The sequence below is a fragment of the Crotalus tigris genome, unplaced genomic scaffold (genome assembly GCF_016545835.1).
Source record: "Crotalus tigris isolate CLP2741 ecotype Arizona unplaced genomic scaffold, ASM1654583v1 scf7180000018371.15429387391:27106975, whole genome shotgun sequence".
Taxonomy (NCBI): domain Eukaryota; kingdom Metazoa; phylum Chordata; class Lepidosauria; order Squamata; family Viperidae; genus Crotalus; species Crotalus tigris.
In genome coordinates this window covers 8,554,757-8,575,267 of record NW_024096970.1, presented here as the reverse complement: position 1 = coordinate 8,575,267, position 20,511 = coordinate 8,554,757, and the positions used below count along the sequence as shown (strand labels likewise).

Here is a 20,511-nt window from a genome sequence, read left to right as displayed (position 1 = left end):
TCCTCCTTGTGGTATTCCAGTATACTGGAATACTGCTATCATGTCCCCCCTAGTCCTTCTTTTCTCTAGATTGGTCATACCCAAACCCTAGGTGCATCATGTAGAAAAACCCATGTAAAGGAAGACATATCTTATGCATACCTATGTAAGGGAGGACATATATCTTATGAATAGAAAAACACATATAAAATGCCCATTTAAAAATAAATCTGTTTCAATTCTAGATAAAAAGACATTTGTTTAACTACAAATAAGGAGGCATTTGCTTTAACATTAAGATAAGGAAACACTTGTAAAAACCTAACACATTCCATTGAAATGATCTGTAAATCTCCACACTACAAAACCCTATAAATAGGTAAGAAGCAGTTCTTTGACCACCCATCTAAAGTTACTTGAGACCTTTGGACTGAATAAATACATTTCTTTTGACTCTCCACTGATCATCTGGTAAGCTTCATTGGACTCCTAGTTCAGCATGACTGTGGGAAAAGAAGGGATCTAATCCTGACAATGACAAAAGGCTTCAATTTCTTCAGTCATCAGTCAGAACCAGCACATTTCAATTATTATCTTACTTGGGCTCTCTACCCCAAATTCTGTTTGCTTTTCAGAGAGCTCTCTTGAACAGAATCCACTTTACATAATAAGATAAAATGGCTGAAAATGGCTTGTGGAATTATTTTTCAAACTTTTTATCATCAGTGACTTTAGGAGGTGCCTAAACTCTCTTCTGCATAATGAAATAGCATGTTGCATCTCTTTATGTATTTCTGCTCTTTTGTTGTGTCTATATGTGAAAGTGTGTGATGGGAAACAAAGGACAGGTTGCATATGCTCCAATCTGAATTACATGACCAGGGGAGCAACCGGGAATGAAAGAATCAGTAATTCAATGGTATCTTCCATAATGAATACCTTTTTTTCTGGATTTTTGCCCTGCAGCCACTAACTTGATCAGGGCCGTTTTCAAACTCAACCTCTCCTGTGCAGCCTGCTACCATCATTTGGAATTTAGCACTATTTGTTTAGTTTTTAGAGAATTATTATGCTGATGGTCAAGTGGACATAGCCCTTTTGTCCAATTGAATTGGAAGGAATAATAAACAGGGAAAGAGTTTCTCTCAACCACAAAAAAGTTATCAGTTCCTATTATATGTGATGCATAATCTCAACCAATTGTTTTGTTTTTCATAAACATAATTAAGGAAGTTGTGGTTTAGTAAGATTTTTCAACCAAGTCTCATATTAATTGCAACCCTTCTATTGCTTTGTAGAAGTATTATGCCAACTTAGTAAAAATAGGTTTTCTTTTTCAGGATAAGGAAACTGGTATTTTTTAAAAAAATAGAAGTACAGCTACAGCTGTGAACAGTAGTATCAGTCACTTATTTTGATGAAAACTGTCCTTGAAAAATGTCTATGGAGATTCTCGGTCATCCAGATCATAGTTGTCTCAAAGGTATTTTTTCAAAAGGCAATTGGACTGTTTTTTTGAGGAGGAAGAAGAAAATGGCATCATTATTAGTCATTATTCTGTAAGTCTGAGTAAATTCATGTAGAGAGGAAAATGTAGCCAAGGAGGGTGTTCTCGCATGCCTTTCCAATGCTATATCCAAATTTCACAGATTTTTGATTGACATTAGGGTTGGCTCAGACACATGGTTCTGACGTCACAACTATGCATACTGAGCTGTATGAGTGACAGTTCTATAGAAGGAACAAGGCAGTATCAAGGCAGTATCTTGTTATTTTTCTGTCAAGGAGCTGACGTGCAGGCAAGACAGAATTCCTAGTAGCTCAGAGAAATTAACCTTTCTGCTTAGGGGTTTATGGTCCCAATTATTAAAATCTCAGCAGGAAATTTCAATTAGGGAGCACTATGCAAATTATTTCTTATTCTTTTTTTTTTTTTTTCCTGAGCACAGTGTAGATGAATAAAGGCTAAAGAAAGACATCCTCTCCCTTAATACTGCTGCTCAAGTAATATAGCTACTACTTTTCATGCAGGAAGAAGCAGATTTAATTCTTGGCTTCTGCAGGGAATATTGAGAGATATTCTGTTAGAAACTGGAGCATCATTGTCAGTTAGGGTTAGCATCATAAGCTGAGCTCCTAATGTTCTCATCTTTTTAAAAGCTATCAGACCTGGCTGCAAAAATTTAGATTACTACAAGATGACAGCAAAGAGCCAGTCATCTTTTTTCTGCTTGCTGGATTTTTGCAGCCTAAGTTTAATAGCTCTCAACTTTAACTGCCACATTTTCAGATTAAAATTATATGTGCCATTGTGTGCATCTTTGGCATTGCATAAACTCATACTGACAAAAGGAGAGAAAAGAAAAGAACCAAATTGGCTGGCAAGAGTAATAAGATTCTAATACTGCTACATCCAGAATGAAATCACCAATAGGAACATATATCCCTTTGGCAGAAGCCTTTGTTTAGATGCAGGTAACATTGAGAAAGGGGTATCTGATTTGATCCTCAGTCTAAATTCAGCTGTCACTTAGCTAAGAGCTGTTCTTAATTTAAATGCCTATGCATAGCTTCAATAGAATATTTAGAAAAGGCTGTACAATTTGTGATCCAGTAAATTAAACATTATATAGGTAACTGATTCCAGCTTAATAAAAGCTCTCATCTTTCTGGATACCTGGGCTTGCAGATACAGGAAGATTTGTCAAGCAGGTGACAATACAAAGGATGCAAGTGAGTTATTATTTGAGTTGGTAGGTCATCAGGTAGCAGAGTCTTACATTTAGATGAACAGTGTGAGTTCCAAGCTGAAATGCAACGTCTTCTCGTGATTTCTTCAGACCTTAGGCATTTATCCAGGCCATGGAAATAAAAAAAGGCTAAGGGACTACAGCCTCATTCAGTGAAACATCTTCTACCAATTGACAGATAAAATCAAGAGCATCCATTCACATTTATTTATTTTTAATTAGAGCATGCTTCCTTTAAAAGAAATGTCAAAGCGCCATTATGTGAGATAGCTTTGGATATAACTGGGTCTCATATACTGTTTAAAGATAATAGTAGAAATAATAAAATTCATCCTGACTCTGTGATTTTATACCATTAAGTTTAAAAGCCCAAACAATGCAAGAGGGAAAAAAGATATTTACTGGATGGCCTTACTGAGAGAAACAGACAAGCAGCAGAAAAATTTAGCCAGGGGGTGCTGAGATTTTTATCTTGGCAACAATTCCTCCCAGCCCTCTTTGGTTTAGATTTCACCCCTCTCCCAATCTGTTAATTCTCACTGTCCATCATATTTCATAAAAATGTTCATTATATATACTGTATTTAACAGGGTTGCAGAAGTTTTCAAAGCTAGCATCTTGCAGGAGGACCTGCTGGTAATTACCTGGGCAAAACCATTCATTTCTTGGCAGCAATATGGAAATTGTCTGCCATTGCTTTCTTTTGGGGTGGTGTTTGTATGTGTGCAGAGGGATTTTCTTTTTACTTCCCATCTAGCTACCAATCTAAGAATTCCTTGTGTTCTTTGATTCAAATATTAACTATGTTTATCCCTGCATAGTTTCTTCAGATCAGCCAAGACCAGCTAAGTCAGCAATTCTCAACCTGTGGGACACGATCCTTTTGGGGGTCAAAGGGGTCGCCAAGCCTCCTCCCCGTTGTCTGGATTACATTGGGGCGGGAGTTTCTTGTCGACCGCTGAAGGGAGGTGGGGCGACTCTGCCCCGAAGCGCTGCCAGTCGCGCCAATCCAAAAGCAGGATATTGGAAGGGCTCCCGTCCCATCGCAGCCCTCGAGTCTCTCTGCCTGAGCAGTCCTCGCTAGATCATCGCTCCCGCAGACTTCCGCGGGCGACCGTGATGCCCTCCAACTGATCCAGGACCCCGTTGGCACCCGCCTCCTCCGGCTCCTTCACCCGCGGCAGCGACGCCTGCTACTTCACCTCACCGCTTCCCCTCGCGCTGGGCCGAGAGGGCGGCAGAGCTGTGCAGAGCAAGCGAGGGAGCCTCCTTCCCTCCGAGCTTGGTGAGCCAGCCTCGCCCTTTTTGCTCCCCGGCGACGATTCTGCCTTTTAATGCACTGGGGGAGAGGAACCAACCCCCGCCCCCACGTTTATTGCCGCTGACTGAAGAAAGTGGCAGGTGAGAGCCGCCGCTCACCCAGGGAAGCTGGCGCGTTGGGTGGGCCGCCTGCTCGCTCGTTTGCATCAGCCAGCTGGCCGGCTGGCCAGCCTGCTCACCCTTGCTTTACTTGGCAGCTAGAGAAGCTCGGGGCTTTCGTGGACTTCCGTCCCAGGTTCTCCTCCAACCTTTGTAGGCCGGCTGGGCTGCCCAAGCCTCCCAGACTGCTCGTACCCAGTCAATAACCTCCACAACAGAGGGTTGGAACTGGTCAAAAGTTCCGCACCTCTAAATTGATCCCCGATCGGACAGAGAGGGAGGGAGAGAGGGAGAGAAAGAGAGATGGAGAGAGAAAGAGAGGGAGAAAGATAGGGAGAGAGAAAGAGAAAGGGAGGGAGAAAGAGAGAGGGAGAGAAAGGGAAAGAGAGAAAGAGAGGAGAGAGAGAAAAAGGGAGAGAGGGAGGGAGGGAGGGAGAGAGAAAGAAAGAGGAAGAGAGAGATTAAATTAGTAACATGGTTCTTAAGTGAATCTGGTTTCCCCACTAACTTTGCTAGTCAGAAGGTTGCAAAAGGCGATCACATGACCCTAGAAAATGTGTTTTTGTATGTGTGTGTGTTGTAGGGCAGGGGGAGAAGAAAAAAGGTCAGGTCTCCTTCAGAGCCATTGGTGGAGCAGCTGAAGGTGTGATTCGGCATCCATGCTTCAAGACAAAATTTCATTTATTTGTAATTGGAAATAAATATTTCACAATATATAATTACATATTGTTTTTGTGATTAATCACTATGCTTTAATTATGTTCAATTTGTAACAATGAAAATACATCCTGCATATCAGATATTTACATTATGATTAATAACAGTAGCAAAATTACAGTTACGAAGTAGCAACGAAAATAATTTTATGGTTGGGGGTCACCACAACATGAGGAACTGTATTAAAGGGTCGCGGCATTAGGAAGGTTGAGAACCACTGAGCTAAGTGCTGCCAACTAACTAGATGACATTGCCAGTTTTCATTGATTAAGTACCATCATGTTATTGTTGACACTTAGTGACCACATAGATAGATTTCTCTGCTCTGTCCCTAACCCAGTCCTTCAGGTCTTCCAATAATGCATCCATCACCACTATAACTGAATCCATTCACCTTGCTTCTCATTTTCCTCTTCTTCTTTGCTTCCACCTTTCCCAGTACCGGAGACTTTTCCAGAGAGCTGGGTCTTTGCATAATGTGCCTGACATTGGATGATTTGAGCCTGGTCCTTTGTGCCAAAAGTAAGAACACTGGGTTGATTGGCTCAATAATCCATTTGTTTCTTTTCTTAGTTCTCAGCAGCATTCTCAAGAATGTTCCCCACCAGTTCAAAATAACTTAAGTTGCTTTGTTGCAATACCTTCATTTTATATTTGGAATTTCATGGCTACTGTTATGTTTAAAAAAGTTAAAAAGGCTTCACAAAATTATAGTATAATATCTACTCCTAAAAGCACCCTTTGTCTAAATCTTAACCCAATAATTCCTTTCCAAGATAATTGTTTGTCAGATATAAAGAAAAGAATGATTACCGTACATAGATTATCCTGTGTTTACCTGTTTTCCTTCCAATCGTCACTGTTTTTTATATTATGCCTGGGAAGGAACACTGTGAGTTTTTCTTTTTTTCCAGTGAAATTCCACCTTGCCTGTAAAGTTGTTCACATAGAGATTTTAATGCTTATAATTCTACAGTGAGATTTAGAAACAACAAAGGGGGCAGCTCTCCCAAATTACACGTGGAAGATTTCAAATGAACACATGAAGTTGTAATACTGTTTTGTTTTCATAATGTTGCGTGAACCCACCCCATTGTGTTGTGTTCATCCATGGTCTGTATCTGAACCCAGCTAATAGTAGTATAATCAAATCATAGCTAAACAGATTATGAATTGATACTTGGTGATTGTCTACAATTGTGACATTAAAAATACAGGAAATTGACGCATGATAATTGCATTCATTCATCACACTAAGCAAAACTGTGTGTGGTTTTAGCTTTCTGTGTAATGTAAACACAGTACATTACATCCTTCTTTCAGTATTTTCCACTGTGTCTTTCCATTGCTATAATACATAAGCTCATTAAATGTAGCTTTACACATAGCAATGCTGCTTTATGAGTTTTGCGATCCTGGTAAGCATTAAGAAATGATAAAACTGTCTTGAGTATTTCTATTCAGTCATGATTTTTATGCTTTTGGTGCAGAGGTTTGTATATTACTAATAGTCTATACACCTAAAGATTCTAATTCTAAATTCAGCTCAAGCAAACTGAACTTTGGAAATCCACAGGAGATGGATTCATACAACATGGTATAAATGGGTATTGTTACACATGGCTTAACATGTCATGGGGGTTCTAGATTTTGGTTCATGACTTAGGATGTTTTGCAAGGCTAGCCAATTATGGCTTATTTAACAAATATGGTAAAGTAAATGATAGTTTTGCTTGTGATTCAACTTATCCTCCCATCTATCCATCCACACTAGACATTATAGGATACTTTTGTTTCTCATTGTTTAGTTATTAGATCTGCCTTTATTCCCCTTTTACAACTTACTTAATACACACCCTCTTCTTACTATCTTAACAGCTTAGTTAACTTTTAAAGAATCAAAGCAAGGATGACATAAACCCAGAGGTACTTATATTCTGATGGAACTTCATCATGGCCAAACTGAGTTGTGGATTAATTTCAGATTTTCAGCTAATGATGTTATGGTGTGAAGACATTTATCTGAGATGTAATGATCTTTTGGGGAGCTATTTAATGTGTATTTCATTGACTTAAAATATAATTCAGCACAAGAAGCAATGGATGGAAACTAATCAAGGAGAAAACCAACCTAGAACTAAGGAGAAATGTCCTGACAATTAAAATAATTAATCAGTAGAATGGCTTGCCTCCAGAAGTGTGGGTGCTCCAACACTGGAAGTTTTTAAAAAGAGATTGGATAGCTTTTTGTCTGAAATGGTATAGGGTTTCCTGCCTGAGCAAGGGGTTTGGCTAGAAGACCTCCAAGAGTCTCTTCCCACTCCGTTATTCTATTATTCTATAATCTATGAAGTGTTGCCCTTGGAAGCCTCTCACTCCTACCCTTCAAGCGTTCCTGGGCCATCTTGCTTTATATTATCCTTCGATAAGGACCTAACAGGTGGGAAATTTACATGGAATTAGACTTAAATTATGTCCAGCCACTGTGCTTGTTATTCTTTGGGGGTAAAGTGCTCATTAAAATTCAGACAGACAGTTGAAAAAGCGCCTGCCTTTTCAACACTGCCTCTATTTGTAACGCTGCCAGAGATATAAGTGGGAATGAATGAAAGTCATGTGAAGGAAGCAGATTGCCTGCACAATAACCACGCTTCCATTCTGCTAAGTTTTTTATTATGTTTTCCACCTCCTCCTATACATAGCCAAAAACATCTGTTCCACATTTTGCAAAAGAAAGCTATATGGGTCAGTCTTTTTTCCCCATAAACAAGCAACTTCTGCTTTTGCATATGTAAGCAGTATCCATTTCCAAAGATAACAGAAACAAAACGCAACAGCTTCCTATCGAAAAATCAGCTGAGATTAAGTATAATGAATTAGGTAACAAAGGAAGCTTGCCTGGTAATACATTAACAGAATTTCAAATGTCATGAAACATTGAATAATGAAATAATTTATTACCAAACAATACAGAACTAGAAAGGCACAGCTTGCCAAACAGTGCAAGCGATTAACTAGGTATTCAGATTCAATGCTTCATATGGAAATGGCTTCACTGAAAACAATGGCTCAAAGGTCCTGTACCCTAAGCTAGAAAAAACTCATGTACTTCTGTATGGATTGATGCAAAATCATCTAACCCAGCATGAGGAATAAGTAAGTAGGTTGCTGATTTTGCCATTTCTGGAAGTGGAAATCTTTCTTATATTAGATTTTTGTATTCTTCTCCAAAACAAAACTATTGAAATTGTATCTGACTCGTTTTGGAGAAAAACATGTGACAGGTTTAGGGGTTTTCACAGTATATTGTGAAAAAAAGTAAATATAGCATTGTGGCTGCCATGTTATCAATTTTTTTTTTTACCATACTCCATGGACATCCCTAGGCAGGCTTATCTCTTCACTCCTTTATTGTTCTGTATCTGAAACCTTTATATGTACAATAAGGCACAGAAGTAAGAGTTGTGGTGAAAAAGCTGGTTCCAAATTAATAAAATTCAGGAGCTGTTTTGATTTGAAAGCATTTGGGCTTCCTGTTTTTCTAGGTTACTCAAGATATTATGCACAATCTACCATTGTGAATAGAACATTTACTATAGCTAAACGTATTTATTTTTCAGATTGCTTGTCCATTGTTACATCATATGTTGGATGGAACTAGTTTCAGTATTAGTAAAAATCCAGTAGTACCTTTTCCTAAGAAATCTCTGAAAATCCTAGAAAAGCCAATTGAAGAATGAACCTATATCTTGTTTTTCATTTGAAGTTTGAGCCATTCAGACTCTCTACAGCAGCAAGAGATCCCTTCACACAAATCGAAGCATATGATGCAATTTTGCCTACACTACTTCTGAGTTTCCTGGATGAGCAATGCTCATCTTCTGAGGACAGCTGGCAGTTTTGACCCACTGCCAGCCTTTCTGAATGGGTTTCAAGAAAAGACAAGGGCGGGAAAGAGGCCTTCAGAAAAGATTGAAAGAAGCATCCATTTTTGCTGAAACCTTCATCTATGTCTGTGTCATTCAAACACTTATAACCAGTAAAAGTGAAATTAATTAAAAGATTAATTGATGTAACAATGAAGATGAGAAAGATGATTCTGGAATTCTTGCAGAGTGCTATATTTTTATAGGCAGACTGCTAGGGTTTCCTATGTTTCATTCCTACATGAAACAAAGTATTTGATACGACAAAATATAAGACCCTGATGATTAATCAGTTCTACTATTTCCCTTTGTTCCCTCAGCTACTGACTGAGTCTATATTGTGCACAGATCTTTCATCTGTCAAACAGTAAATGTAGATGTTGAAAATATTTTAATATATACATTAAAATGATACAATAGACTGCCCAACTAATTTAAAAATCAATTTTCTAAAATTAAATGCTTCCTTGAGAGATGGTATGGTATCCTAGATCTATAGTGTATCGCTTCTTCAAGAACTCTTTCTTGAACACAAAGTACAGGACAATTTTCATCATTTCCAACTTTCTCTTTTTAGGAAAGGCTGTTGAGAAGGTGACTGGCTTAAAGCTCCAAAAAGTTCTGGATGAAATGGATTATCTTGCTCCCTTCCACTCAGGTTACAGGATACAGTGTTGAGATGACATTGATGGCATTTATGAACGATTTTTGGGGGGACCAGTATGGAGGTAGAGCATCCATCCTAGCCATCCTTGATCTCTTGGGACTTTCTATGCCATTGATCATGATAACCTAGTGGCGTTTGTTTAAAATTTATGGTCATTCAGACCATATACTGATTTTTTAAGTTCTAAAAACCCTGGCTATGTCTCTTTCATGGATCCAATATGCAATTCAATGATAATCCAACATTTGACACAGCCACTACTATGGAATGGGGATATTAATGAGATGGTGAATTAAACCAAATATGAACCACTGAAAAAGAAAAGCACAACTATTATAGTGTTTTGCCAAGAAAATCCACAAGGCATTGACATCTAAGAATAATAACCTGATATTAGAAGATGAGTCCCCCAGGTTATTCTAGTATATTTTTAGATATCCATCAGGTACTGAGGAACAGCACAGAGCAAGCGTGAATATCATTAAGGTTTATCCAGTGGCTGGATTAAAGCTGAAAGGATGTGTGGTTGCTGATATGCCAAGAAGCAAAAGGAAAGTTTGGGGCTGTAAAGATACTGCTGATAATAGGATATCAAAATCATGCATACTTATTGTAAGAGCAGAAATGCCAAGACTGAACAGCAACATTCTGGTAATCAGCTAGCTGAAATGGATAATTTGATATCAGAAGAACATCAAATCTATTACAGATAAGAAAAACATAGAAGAAATTGAGTACTCATAATTATTAATAAAGAGGTGTCAAGATTAGTGCTGGAATACAATCCTCCCAAATGGTATAATTATCTCAATTCAAGTTCAAGGCCAGTGAATTGATGTCATGGTGATTCAGGTCTATGCACCAATAGAATTTAGAGAAAACAGATTAGTTTGATGATGACTTGCAACATCTTCTTGATGCAGTACCTTAAAAATATATCATACTAATTACAGGAGACTGGAATACTGAAGTAGGAAATGAAATAGCATCTGAAATAACAGGAAAAGTTGTCCTTGACGTATGAAATTAAGCAGGAGACAGACTGAAACATTCTGCTGAAGAAATTATAGTAAATACTTTGTTCTAGCCATGTAAATACTTTGTTCTAGTTCATGTAAGTAAAGATTACTTTATTTACATGAATATCACCAGATGGACCCACAAAATCAAATTAATTATCTATTGTGCAAGTTAAAATAGAGAAGTTATTTTCAATCAGAAAAAACAAGATGTGGTGCTGATCATGGCTCAGATTATGAATGCTTTGCAAAACAATAAATTAAACTTAAAATAAACAATAATAATTAGACAATAAAATATTACCTTAGCAATATTCCACATAACTGAATATTAAGGTAAAAAACAAGTTTAATGGATTAGATTTCATTAACAGAGTGCCTGAAGAATTTTAGGCTAAAACTCATGACAAGATTAAAGATGAAGTGAGCAAAAATATCCTGAAAGCTATAAGCAAAAGAATGCAGAATAATTTCTGCTGATACACTGAAAATAGATGGAAAAACAAAACAAAGAGAAAGCAAAAAGCAAGATATGGAGGAAAATATGCCCAATAAAAACTGAATTCCAGAAAACATCAAGGTTCAAAAATTCACATCATTAGTGACTGTAGATATGAGACAATGTCTGCTTCTTGGTTGGTCTACACAAAATTTTGAAGTGTGCAAACACCACAATGACAATAAAGAAGTACATTGTCAGGGACTTGGGAAAACCCAATTCTTATAACAAAAATTAAGATTAAGTTTAAATATTTTGCTTTAATAAATAATACAAAGATAACACAAAGGCAGATGTTATTGGAAAAGACTGTGATGTTTGGAAAAATGAAAAAAATAAAGAGCCTAATAAGAAACAGGATGGTAAGATACTGTCACTGATATCCTAAGCACAGCTTACAATAACTCAGTAATTGACAATCCAGGTAAAATTATGTCTATCTGATCAGATAAGGTCTAAACTGACCAAAGAACAATAGACTGTCCACTGATACATGTGTAGATAAGAGTGAGAATGTTGTGCTGAAATATTGGAGTTGCTTTGCATTAAGAAGAGGCAACTACTGTGATGAATATGCAGGGGGGAGACAAGTTGGATGGACTCAGGATAAAAAAGAAATAAAACTAAGTTCTTAAGTTTAGGTCAGAATTCTCTACATGATGCTCACAGGCGTCAATTGACCTATGCCTATTTCTGGTACAGCTCATCTCCAGGCAATTTAAAAAAAATAAAGATGGTAGATATCTTTTTTGACTGGATATACGTATTACCCAGAAAAAAAGATAAAGATTAATTGAAATGATAAGGATCATCCTAACCTGGAGGGAACACTGGTAACATCTTAACCCAGACTATGTTTTGAAAAATGAGTATTTTGTGAACATTCACATTCACCATCTCAGGCATTTCATGCATATTTAAATTTTTCAAGGCAGCCATTTTAAGAATAACCAATAATGATATTTTTTAGAAATAATGAGAGCCTCATTTTTTTATATCTGAATCTCTAACTTAAAGGATGACAGTTTGAAAGTATGTATAACGAAATGTAATAAAAGGTAACAATATGAAGAGGTTTGTGCTGTAATTGATCTTTATATTTGTATTTCATTCTTTCATGACCCAAATTTGTTTATTTGCTACTTGTCTTTCCGTTATAGTTTTCTTAAAGCTTGACCACTAATCCAAAATTAAATATTCCAGCAAAGCATAGATATGTGCATGGATTCTGATTATTTCAAGGTTTATCTTCCACTGATATACATTAACAACTCATTCATTCAGCTGACATGTTCTACTCAAGCTGATAGCATTATCATCTGAATTCAATTCAAATAGACATGTATATGATTTAAAAAGCACTGTTGTTTTTCTAGAATAATGTATATTATTGTTACTTCCTTAGCAGTCTTTAAAAAGTTTGGCTAATGTGATCTTTTAATTTTTCTGCAACATTTTATCTATTTATTGCTCTTTTACCCCAGCCTCATGATTTACAGCTATGATGGATTTATCCTGCCCCCTTTAAATCTCAGCTAGCTAGCTGCACTTGGAAGTGTAATTTCATTAACAAGGACTCTGGCATTTCTTGTGACCTACTGGCCATAAGAGGCAGTTGAATGTAGACAGAGTCAAAGATTTATTCAGCCTCTGTGCTATCACTTTGCCTCTTCTCTGTGACATTATTTCAGGGTGGGGTCCTTCTGCCTTTGCTCCCAGGACTTCTCATATACACTCTTGCTTTCTGACTCTCTTCCTGGTAGGATGCAATTAGCTAGTGGCTAGGATTTCTATATAATGTATATCTTTAAACAAATCTTTACGTATAGTTAGAAAACCTGCTCCTCTGTTGATCAGATTGGATTTCCTATCTCAGGAAGACTTATAAATTCTTTCCTTCCAACTAAACCTATCAGTAGGGCATCACTTTAAGGAAGGTAGTTTCATCAACTCATTTGGGAATTAAAGGTAAAAAACCCTGAACTCAACTCCTGATAACCACAGAAACATACCTAGGAATGTTCACAGCTTTCTTTCAATATGTCTTTTTTACCCCTTTCCAGTCTAGTTCAGGGCTTTTCAACCTTTTCACCCATTGTACTACTTTTAAGATATGGCAACATCCGAGTACCACCAGGCACCTAGCAAGGTGTTAAAAACTTGATGACCCCCCCCCCAAAAGAAAAAAAGTGATAAAGTACAGGTAGTCCTCGTCTTAAAACAGTTCACTTAGTGACTGTTCGAAGTTACAATGGCACTGAAAAAGTGCCCCCCCAAGCTACAGCCAAACAAAACACCTGCCTGCCCACCTGGCAGCACTCTTCCTCCTGTCCGAGGTTTCCATTGTTGTGAGCATTTCTGTTGAGGATTGGCAGCGGGGATGGGGTGGGGGGTGTTTGGTTTTTATTCCCCCCGTCTGCTGGGTGGTTGCAGCAGGTTTTGGTCACTTCACCAGACCCTGGGACACCGTGACCATCATAAATAGGAATCAGTTGCCAAGCATCTGAATGTAAATCACAAGACCCTGGAGATGCTGCAACATTCCAGTGATCGGCGCTTCTTCTGGGCTCAGCAGAAGCGCCAGGATCAGCGCCGAGCTCCAGCTGGAGCCTGGCACTGATCCTGGCGCTTCTACTGAGCCTGACAACCCCAAAGAAGCGCTGATCAGCTGGAAAGAGGCACTGACAGCCCTGCACTCCAGCCATCTCTCACTCAGCCTTCTGCTGTGCTGCCACCAGTTCAGCTCATTCCTCTCCCCCACTACCACTTTTCTAGGATGGTCGCATACCACCTGCCAGGTGCCAATGTACCACAGGTGGTACCCGTACCACTGGTTGAAAAGCCCTGGTCTAGTTTACAAATGTACTGTGCTAACCAAATACTAACCAGGCCTGACTCTGTTTAGCTCTCAAGACTAGAAGTCATAGAATTGGAAGGGACTAAAGGATTATCTAGTCCAAGTTTCAGCCATGGGCAGGAAAAGCAAATCATCCATGAGAGATGGAGGACTACAGCCTCTCTAGACAGATTGTCCCACTGCTCTATAAATCCTGCCACCATGAAATTTTTTTCTTAGTTTTTTTTTTTAGTCCAGGTGGTGCAACCCCTATTGCTTTTTAATTCAGGGAGCTAGGGGTTGAATAGATATGTAGGGTTTGCCCTAAAAAACCCTCTTTTCTCCAGCCATCGGATACTGCAGCTAAATAATTCCAGATGATGAATGGTATTTAATATTCCATGTCGCGCTCTGGAGCCGAACTTCACGAACCAAAAACTGGGTAGTGGACTCCGAAAGGGAGGGAGGGGGCCGCTCGCGCCTTCGCTTTTCGCTTAGCAACAACCCCCGCCAACCAGTGTAGTAGCTCAGCCCCTTTTAAGACTAGCGTCTCTCCCCCCCCCCGCCGCGCGCCCCCCTTCGCCTTTCGCCAGCCGGCTACGATTGGAGGCACTGCCTTCCAGGAATGACTTCACGGCAGACTCCGCCCCCGAAGCTGGAGTGAATGAAGGAGCGAAGCGAGAGCAGCATCCGCTGCAAGGAGTTGCAAGGGACGTAGTGACTGGGAGCCGGGCGGCGGAGGCGAGGGCGTCCAGGGACACGGGACTAAGCAGCAGGTGGTCCTCTCGCCTGCATCTCTGAAGCGGCGGAAGCGGTCTCGGTATCTGGCGGCGTCAGCAACTTCAGCATCCCAGCACTGCTGCATCAGCGGCAATCGTAGCCTGTATCCCTCTGGCCCGGGCTGGCGGCTGCAGCATCCGCCTTTTCCGACAACAGCAGCTCAGCATCCCTCAAGCCAGCCTTCTCTTCCCCTTGGGTACCACTAGCCCCGGCTAATTCCCCCTCCTCCCTCCCTCTCTCTCTCTCTCTTCCTCCTCGCCGGCGTTTCTGCGGCTCTTTCCGCCCCTCCATCGCCGCCTGGGTCCCGGCTCCTCTTTTCTCGCCGTCTCTTTCCCCCCCTCCCGTCTTGAACTCGCTTTAGCTTTCCTCCTGCCAGCCTTTTCTCACCTCCCCGAGGCTCCCCCTCAGCAGCCAAGACGCCGCGGGCTGTACTCCGAGTGAAGAATGGGGCGTCGAAGCTGGCCAAATCGCAGGCGGCGGCCGAAGCCCCCGGCGGCGCCCCCGGTGCGGGGCTCTTCATGGAGCGTTCGCAAAGTCGCCTCAGCCTGTCCGCCTCCTTCGAAGCCCTGGCCATCTACTTCCCCTGCATGAACAGCTTCGATGAGGAAGAGGCGGGTAAGGTTTGGGGGAAAGGGGACGAAGGGGTGGCGGGAGGACCTGTCCGTGGTTTGGAGAGGAATGGGGTAGGCAGGAGACCCCTACTCGCTGGAGTGAAGCCAAGGAGGCGGCCTACCTTGCAGGTAATAGGGTACCTGCAGCCCAAACTCCTTTCCCTGGAATAAAAGGCACCAACTTTCGCCAACCAGGTGCCCTCCTTCTAAAACCCCTGAGCCTCAGACAGTAGGATGGTACCCAGGGGAGGATTAGTTTTGTCCTCCCTCCGATGTGGTGTTTTGTTTTCTTTCGGTTCTTCCTTTTTGGCTGAGGGTTAGAAAGGAAAAAATAGGGTGAGAGAAAGTCTATCTTCAGTAAAGCTCATCATCCTTTCCTTGTAGTCTACATCAGGATGCATTTCAATCTCCCACCGTTGCAGCTTCAACAGCAATGAAAACCACTGTGAATGGAACTAAAAATGAGGAAGCTTATATTTCGGAAAGGCTGCTGGCTGGGGAGAAGTTCACCCACTTTTGTGAAAGCTTTTCTGCCCTGTAATATGCGGGATCAGGGCACTGGTGAAATTAAATAAGCCAGTAGGAAATAACCAGGTTTTGTGTTGAATTAGCCAAGGGCATCTTTTGGATAAGCAATCAAGAAAGGGAAAAGTGGAATCTATTCATGTCAAAGAGAGAGAGAGAGAGAAAGTAAGTCAGGGTCCCAGCTTTACCCAATTTCAAGCCTTCCAGAGATGTTGAGTGACAGCTTCCACTCAATGTGGCCATTAGCTGTACTGGCTGCTGCTAAGAGGAGTTGCTATTCAATAATCAGGCTGAGGAAAATTATAATATGCAGTGGTTGAATTCTACAGAGGAATGAATGGAATGTGGGAGTAAATGGTGGAGGAGGCTAATATATCAATGAAAGTGTGTTATAGGATAGCAGTGTTCAAATCCAGGATGGTAATAAGAAGCGTGTGTATGCATGCAGTTTCCTTCTCTGAGTTTGTATGTCTAGGGCTGCTAGCAAAGAACCAGTGATTGCTATTAGCCTGTAAGTCAGTTGTCTGCAATCTGGTGACCTCAGATATTGAAATATTAGTTCCCATAATGCTCAGCCAGCATGACTAAAGTGCAGAATACAGGATGGACTGGAGTTTGAAGTTTTGTTGGCCTGTTAATATAATACAAATGGTGTGTGGTCATGGATGCGCTGAGTCAACTCAGTCTACCTGAGTCAGTATGATGACAGTTTTATTTAATCTGGCTAATTATTTTTTGCAAGTTGCCAGAAGCAGCCCTTTGTACATGTTATCTATGTGTCTTGTGAAGCATGCCGAGCTAGATTTCAGAATTACTGTGCATGGGATTAAAGGATCATTTTTACCCATAACCAAACTCCTTACCTTTTGATTTATACTGAAGTCGGTGTATTTATAAAAACAGCATGCATATTTTAATCCTTCTATTTTACTACTCAGCCTTCTGAGAAAAACACTGAAATGCAAAATTTTAAATCTGATGAAAAGGCCTCATCTGGCAATGAATCTTTCCAAGCATTTTAAACACCGATTGTTGTCATATACTGATCAAGAATATACTGATTTGGCTCTTTGCACATCAAACATTTTATGCACATAAATAGTTAAATCATGCTAATTGAAGAAAAAATGTTTACTTAAATTTCCAAATTAAAAGAAAACTTTATTTATCAATACACTGGTCCACAGCTACAATAAAGATTTTGATTTAATTATTGGATCAATGTGGCTAAAATTCAAGCAAATATATGCATTGTTAAAATAATACTAGATGTGAAAAATGCAATCTGGGACTTGTTGACTTTGAAAAGCTGGAGATTCTTTTTTATTATTATCATTTCTTTGAAGGAGCAACAAGTTCCTGAGGGAGGGATAAAAACATTAATTAATGGATTTTCTCAATTAATGGATTTATTCAAATTTAAAATGCCAGATACTAATCTCATAGATACACTTTTTATGAGCCAGGACTAGCTGCCTCTTCCAGTACAGCTTACATTTTGTGGTCCAGTGAGATCAATTTGTAGAATGTAAGAAAAAAACCCTACATTCTAAAATTAATGAATCATATACTCTTATATTCTTAGATCTGGTATTGAAACTGTTCCCCAGATTAAAGTTTTTGAATATGGGAGAAAAAATAAGAAAAAAAATCTTTTCTTTATTTTTCCCTGATATTTCATGTGTAGTAGCTCATGCTATTTTTTTTTTTTTTGATAAAATATAAAATGGAAAGCAAGTTTGTAGATTTGCTTGCTACAACTACATGCAAACTGTTCTGCAGAATCAGAATTGCCAATTAATGAAGATAAATGTTCACCCATGCTATTGGGTCAACTGTGTTGGCTGCCTCGGGCAGCAATAAATGCTTTGGGAAGGGGCAAATTCAGATGTTTTGGGAAGGCTATACCATCTGCCTTCCACCTTCCACCTCTAGATCTTGCCATCTTCAAGCAGTGAAAGTTATCCATCAGCAGCCTTTTGAGGAAAAACTGCAACATTATTGCGCTTAAATTCCGTATTTGGACTGGATGACACGCAATTTAAATTCTTTGCCTTAATAAAGTACCCTGGATTGTATTCTTGTATGTAAACTTGTGGCTCTACCTACTTTAAAAGTTTTCACTTAGTTTAACAATAATCATCTTTTGACATTTTATTGTTATTTTCATATTTCTTTTCTAGCTATCATTTCTAATCCTTGGTCTCTCTTTTAGGAGATGGCCCTTGGTTATTAACTTTATTTCTAATCAGGATTTCTCTAATGTGACATCAACTGATAATTCCAAATTTCTTTGTCAAAGAGTCTTTTCCAAAGAAGCAAATACATTGTGTATGGAAAGGGGAAGGATGAAGCCAATTTGATAAATAACTGGATGGAAATGCACTTATTAAGCCTTCCATTAAGAAAAAGGGGGAAAAATCAGTTGTGGAGGGATATCGGTGTCCTAGGATAATCACACAAATAAACACTCATAAAGGGCATCATAGAGAGATTTGTATCTGCTTTAATTTCGAACACAGACAACTGGTCAGAACAGGACATAGAAAAACATGGTCTGAACAAATACTTTCACTAACATAAGCTAATCACTTCAAAATAACAACTGGATAAGTCAGCAGAGGAATAATTGATAACACCAAATATCTATCTGGGCCACACAAACTTTCTACCTGGGTCAGAAAAATCCTAACTTAAAATTCTCCAGATACGCTAGGGCTGTGGCTCCAGTTCTCATTCACTTCTAAATAATGACATTAAACAAAATAATTTGGAAACTGTGCATGCAGCTGGGTAACTAATTGATCATAGCTTGGTGTAGATAATGTGAAAAGAACAATATAATAGAGAAAATATAACATTTCTATCTTCTTATCCCTATTTATTAATGGAGTGAATAATGATATTAAGCTAGTGATTCCATTTGTGTGTGTATGTATGTGTTTATGGGTGCATGAGTTTAACAGCTTGAATACATGAGAAGTTTTTTGGGTCATTAATGTAGGTGATCAGATGGAAAGTAAGCAATGTAGTAAGCTCTAAAAGATTGCAGTTCAGTTTCCATAAATCCTAAGTTGCAGAGAGTTAGTTGAAAAGACAAAAACTAATACAGCCTTAATATATTTTAAATAAATACATGTACAACACACATGCTGCCAGCAATAGGTTACTGGGCAATGGTCTTGTGTCCTTTTTAATTGGGGGAGGGGAAAGGGAAGAATAATAAAAGCAAAACAATCCTCTGTCCTCTTCTGCATGTGATCTGATGTTCTTCTAGAGAGGTGCTACACTTAAGCAAATAACCAAATGTTGTAAGATAAATTCGTTCTTTAAAGTAAGGTCTTTACCCTGTAATACCATCCTTGTTATCATAATTCCTTATATTTTTTCCATTTTTTTCCTTAACATCATTTTTAATATTATGCTACATTTTGTGTGAATAATTATTCTTGTAAATTCATTTTTCATGCAAATGTACTAGGATTATTATTATATTGTTTTCAGAATGCTGAAAGAGAAATTGGGTATGTCTCAGGCTGTGCTAGCCAATAGAATGGCTTTAACAAAGTCAGATTTTCTGCCAAATAAAGTGATTTCACAACTGATATATATTCATTTATTCTAAATTGTGCTTTGTGAAACAAAATCATCTTCTGATTCATAGTTCTTGCATAGCATCTAGTAAAGATACGATAAAATGCATATTTTGACCAACAGTAAACTCTCAAATGTTTCTCAAGGAATAACAGAATGAACTATTGTGGGATAAAAGTTCTATAAATCATATAAATATAAATATTTATACAGGCAGTTGAAGTAATCATGACTCTGAAACAAATAGATAAAATAAACTATGTAATAATTAATAGCAATAGCAATAGCACTTAGACTTATATACCACTTCACAGTGCTTTACAGCCCTCTCTAAGTGGTTTACAGAGTCAACATATTGCCCCCAACAATCTGGGTCCTCATGTTACTGACCTCAGAAGGATGGAAGGCGGAGTCAACCTTGAGCCAGTGAGAATCGAACTGCCAAACTGCTGGCAGCCGGGTGACAGCAGAAGTAGCTTGCAGTACTGCATTCTAACCACAGCGCCACCATGGCTCTTAATAAGAGGAAACAGAAGAAAGACTAAAGGAGAACCAGATCTGCTTTGTTAGAAATTTCTGGAAAGACAGACCGCAGGCAACCCCATATAAAATAATGGTTTTATAGCATGTCTGAATGCATCCAAAATACTTTTGCTTATATTATTTGAGATACCTTAAGGTAGTCATTGAAAATACATGATCATTCTTCTATTATAGATGAGAGCTGAAGTTCAGTGTTAGTATCTTACTCCAGTAGGTCAAAACAAATGAACCTTGTCTAATGATCATGATCAGAGAAGCAGAAGACATTAATAGCAGATGGAAGCCAGCAAAAACAGTCAATCCCACCCATGACTTAAAAAACAAAGTTGTTACTGTTGAACTTATATAATAGACATAGAAAAGGTTCAGAAGTCTAGGTGTGTGTTATAAGTCAAAATCCTGGGTAGACCACTCCCCCAAAGATTGAAAATGTTTTATTTCCCCACACAATTTTGTATTAGTGTTCTCTCAGGCCTCCACTCCAGCTAATCCACATTTCAAAATGCAGTGCTACTTAGGAATAATAATCCACATTCTTGCTCAAAATGCAGTGCTACTTAGGAATAATAGCTGCTCCCAAGTAAATTATTCCCGCAGAACTGTTCATTACAATCTGACATTTTGGTGCCTTTAAATGTTATATGTA

At 38.9% G+C, this 20,511-nt stretch overlaps 1 protein-coding gene across 2 annotated transcripts in view; it reads left to right on the top strand.

The window, feature by feature from the left end:
* The first annotated feature begins 14,494 nt into the window (after positions 1-14,494).
* Positions 14,495-20,511, top strand: part of RIMS4 (regulating synaptic membrane exocytosis 4) — a 94,725-nt gene continuing 88,708 nt past the window's right edge. For both annotated transcript variants that reach the window (XM_039351301.1, XM_039351300.1), the window contains exon 1: positions 14,495-15,207. In XM_039351301.1, the coding sequence (XP_039207235.1) occupies positions 15,111-15,207 (97 nt within the window). In that variant the 5' untranslated portion in view covers positions 14,495-15,110. The remainder of the gene's footprint in view (positions 15,208-20,511) is intronic.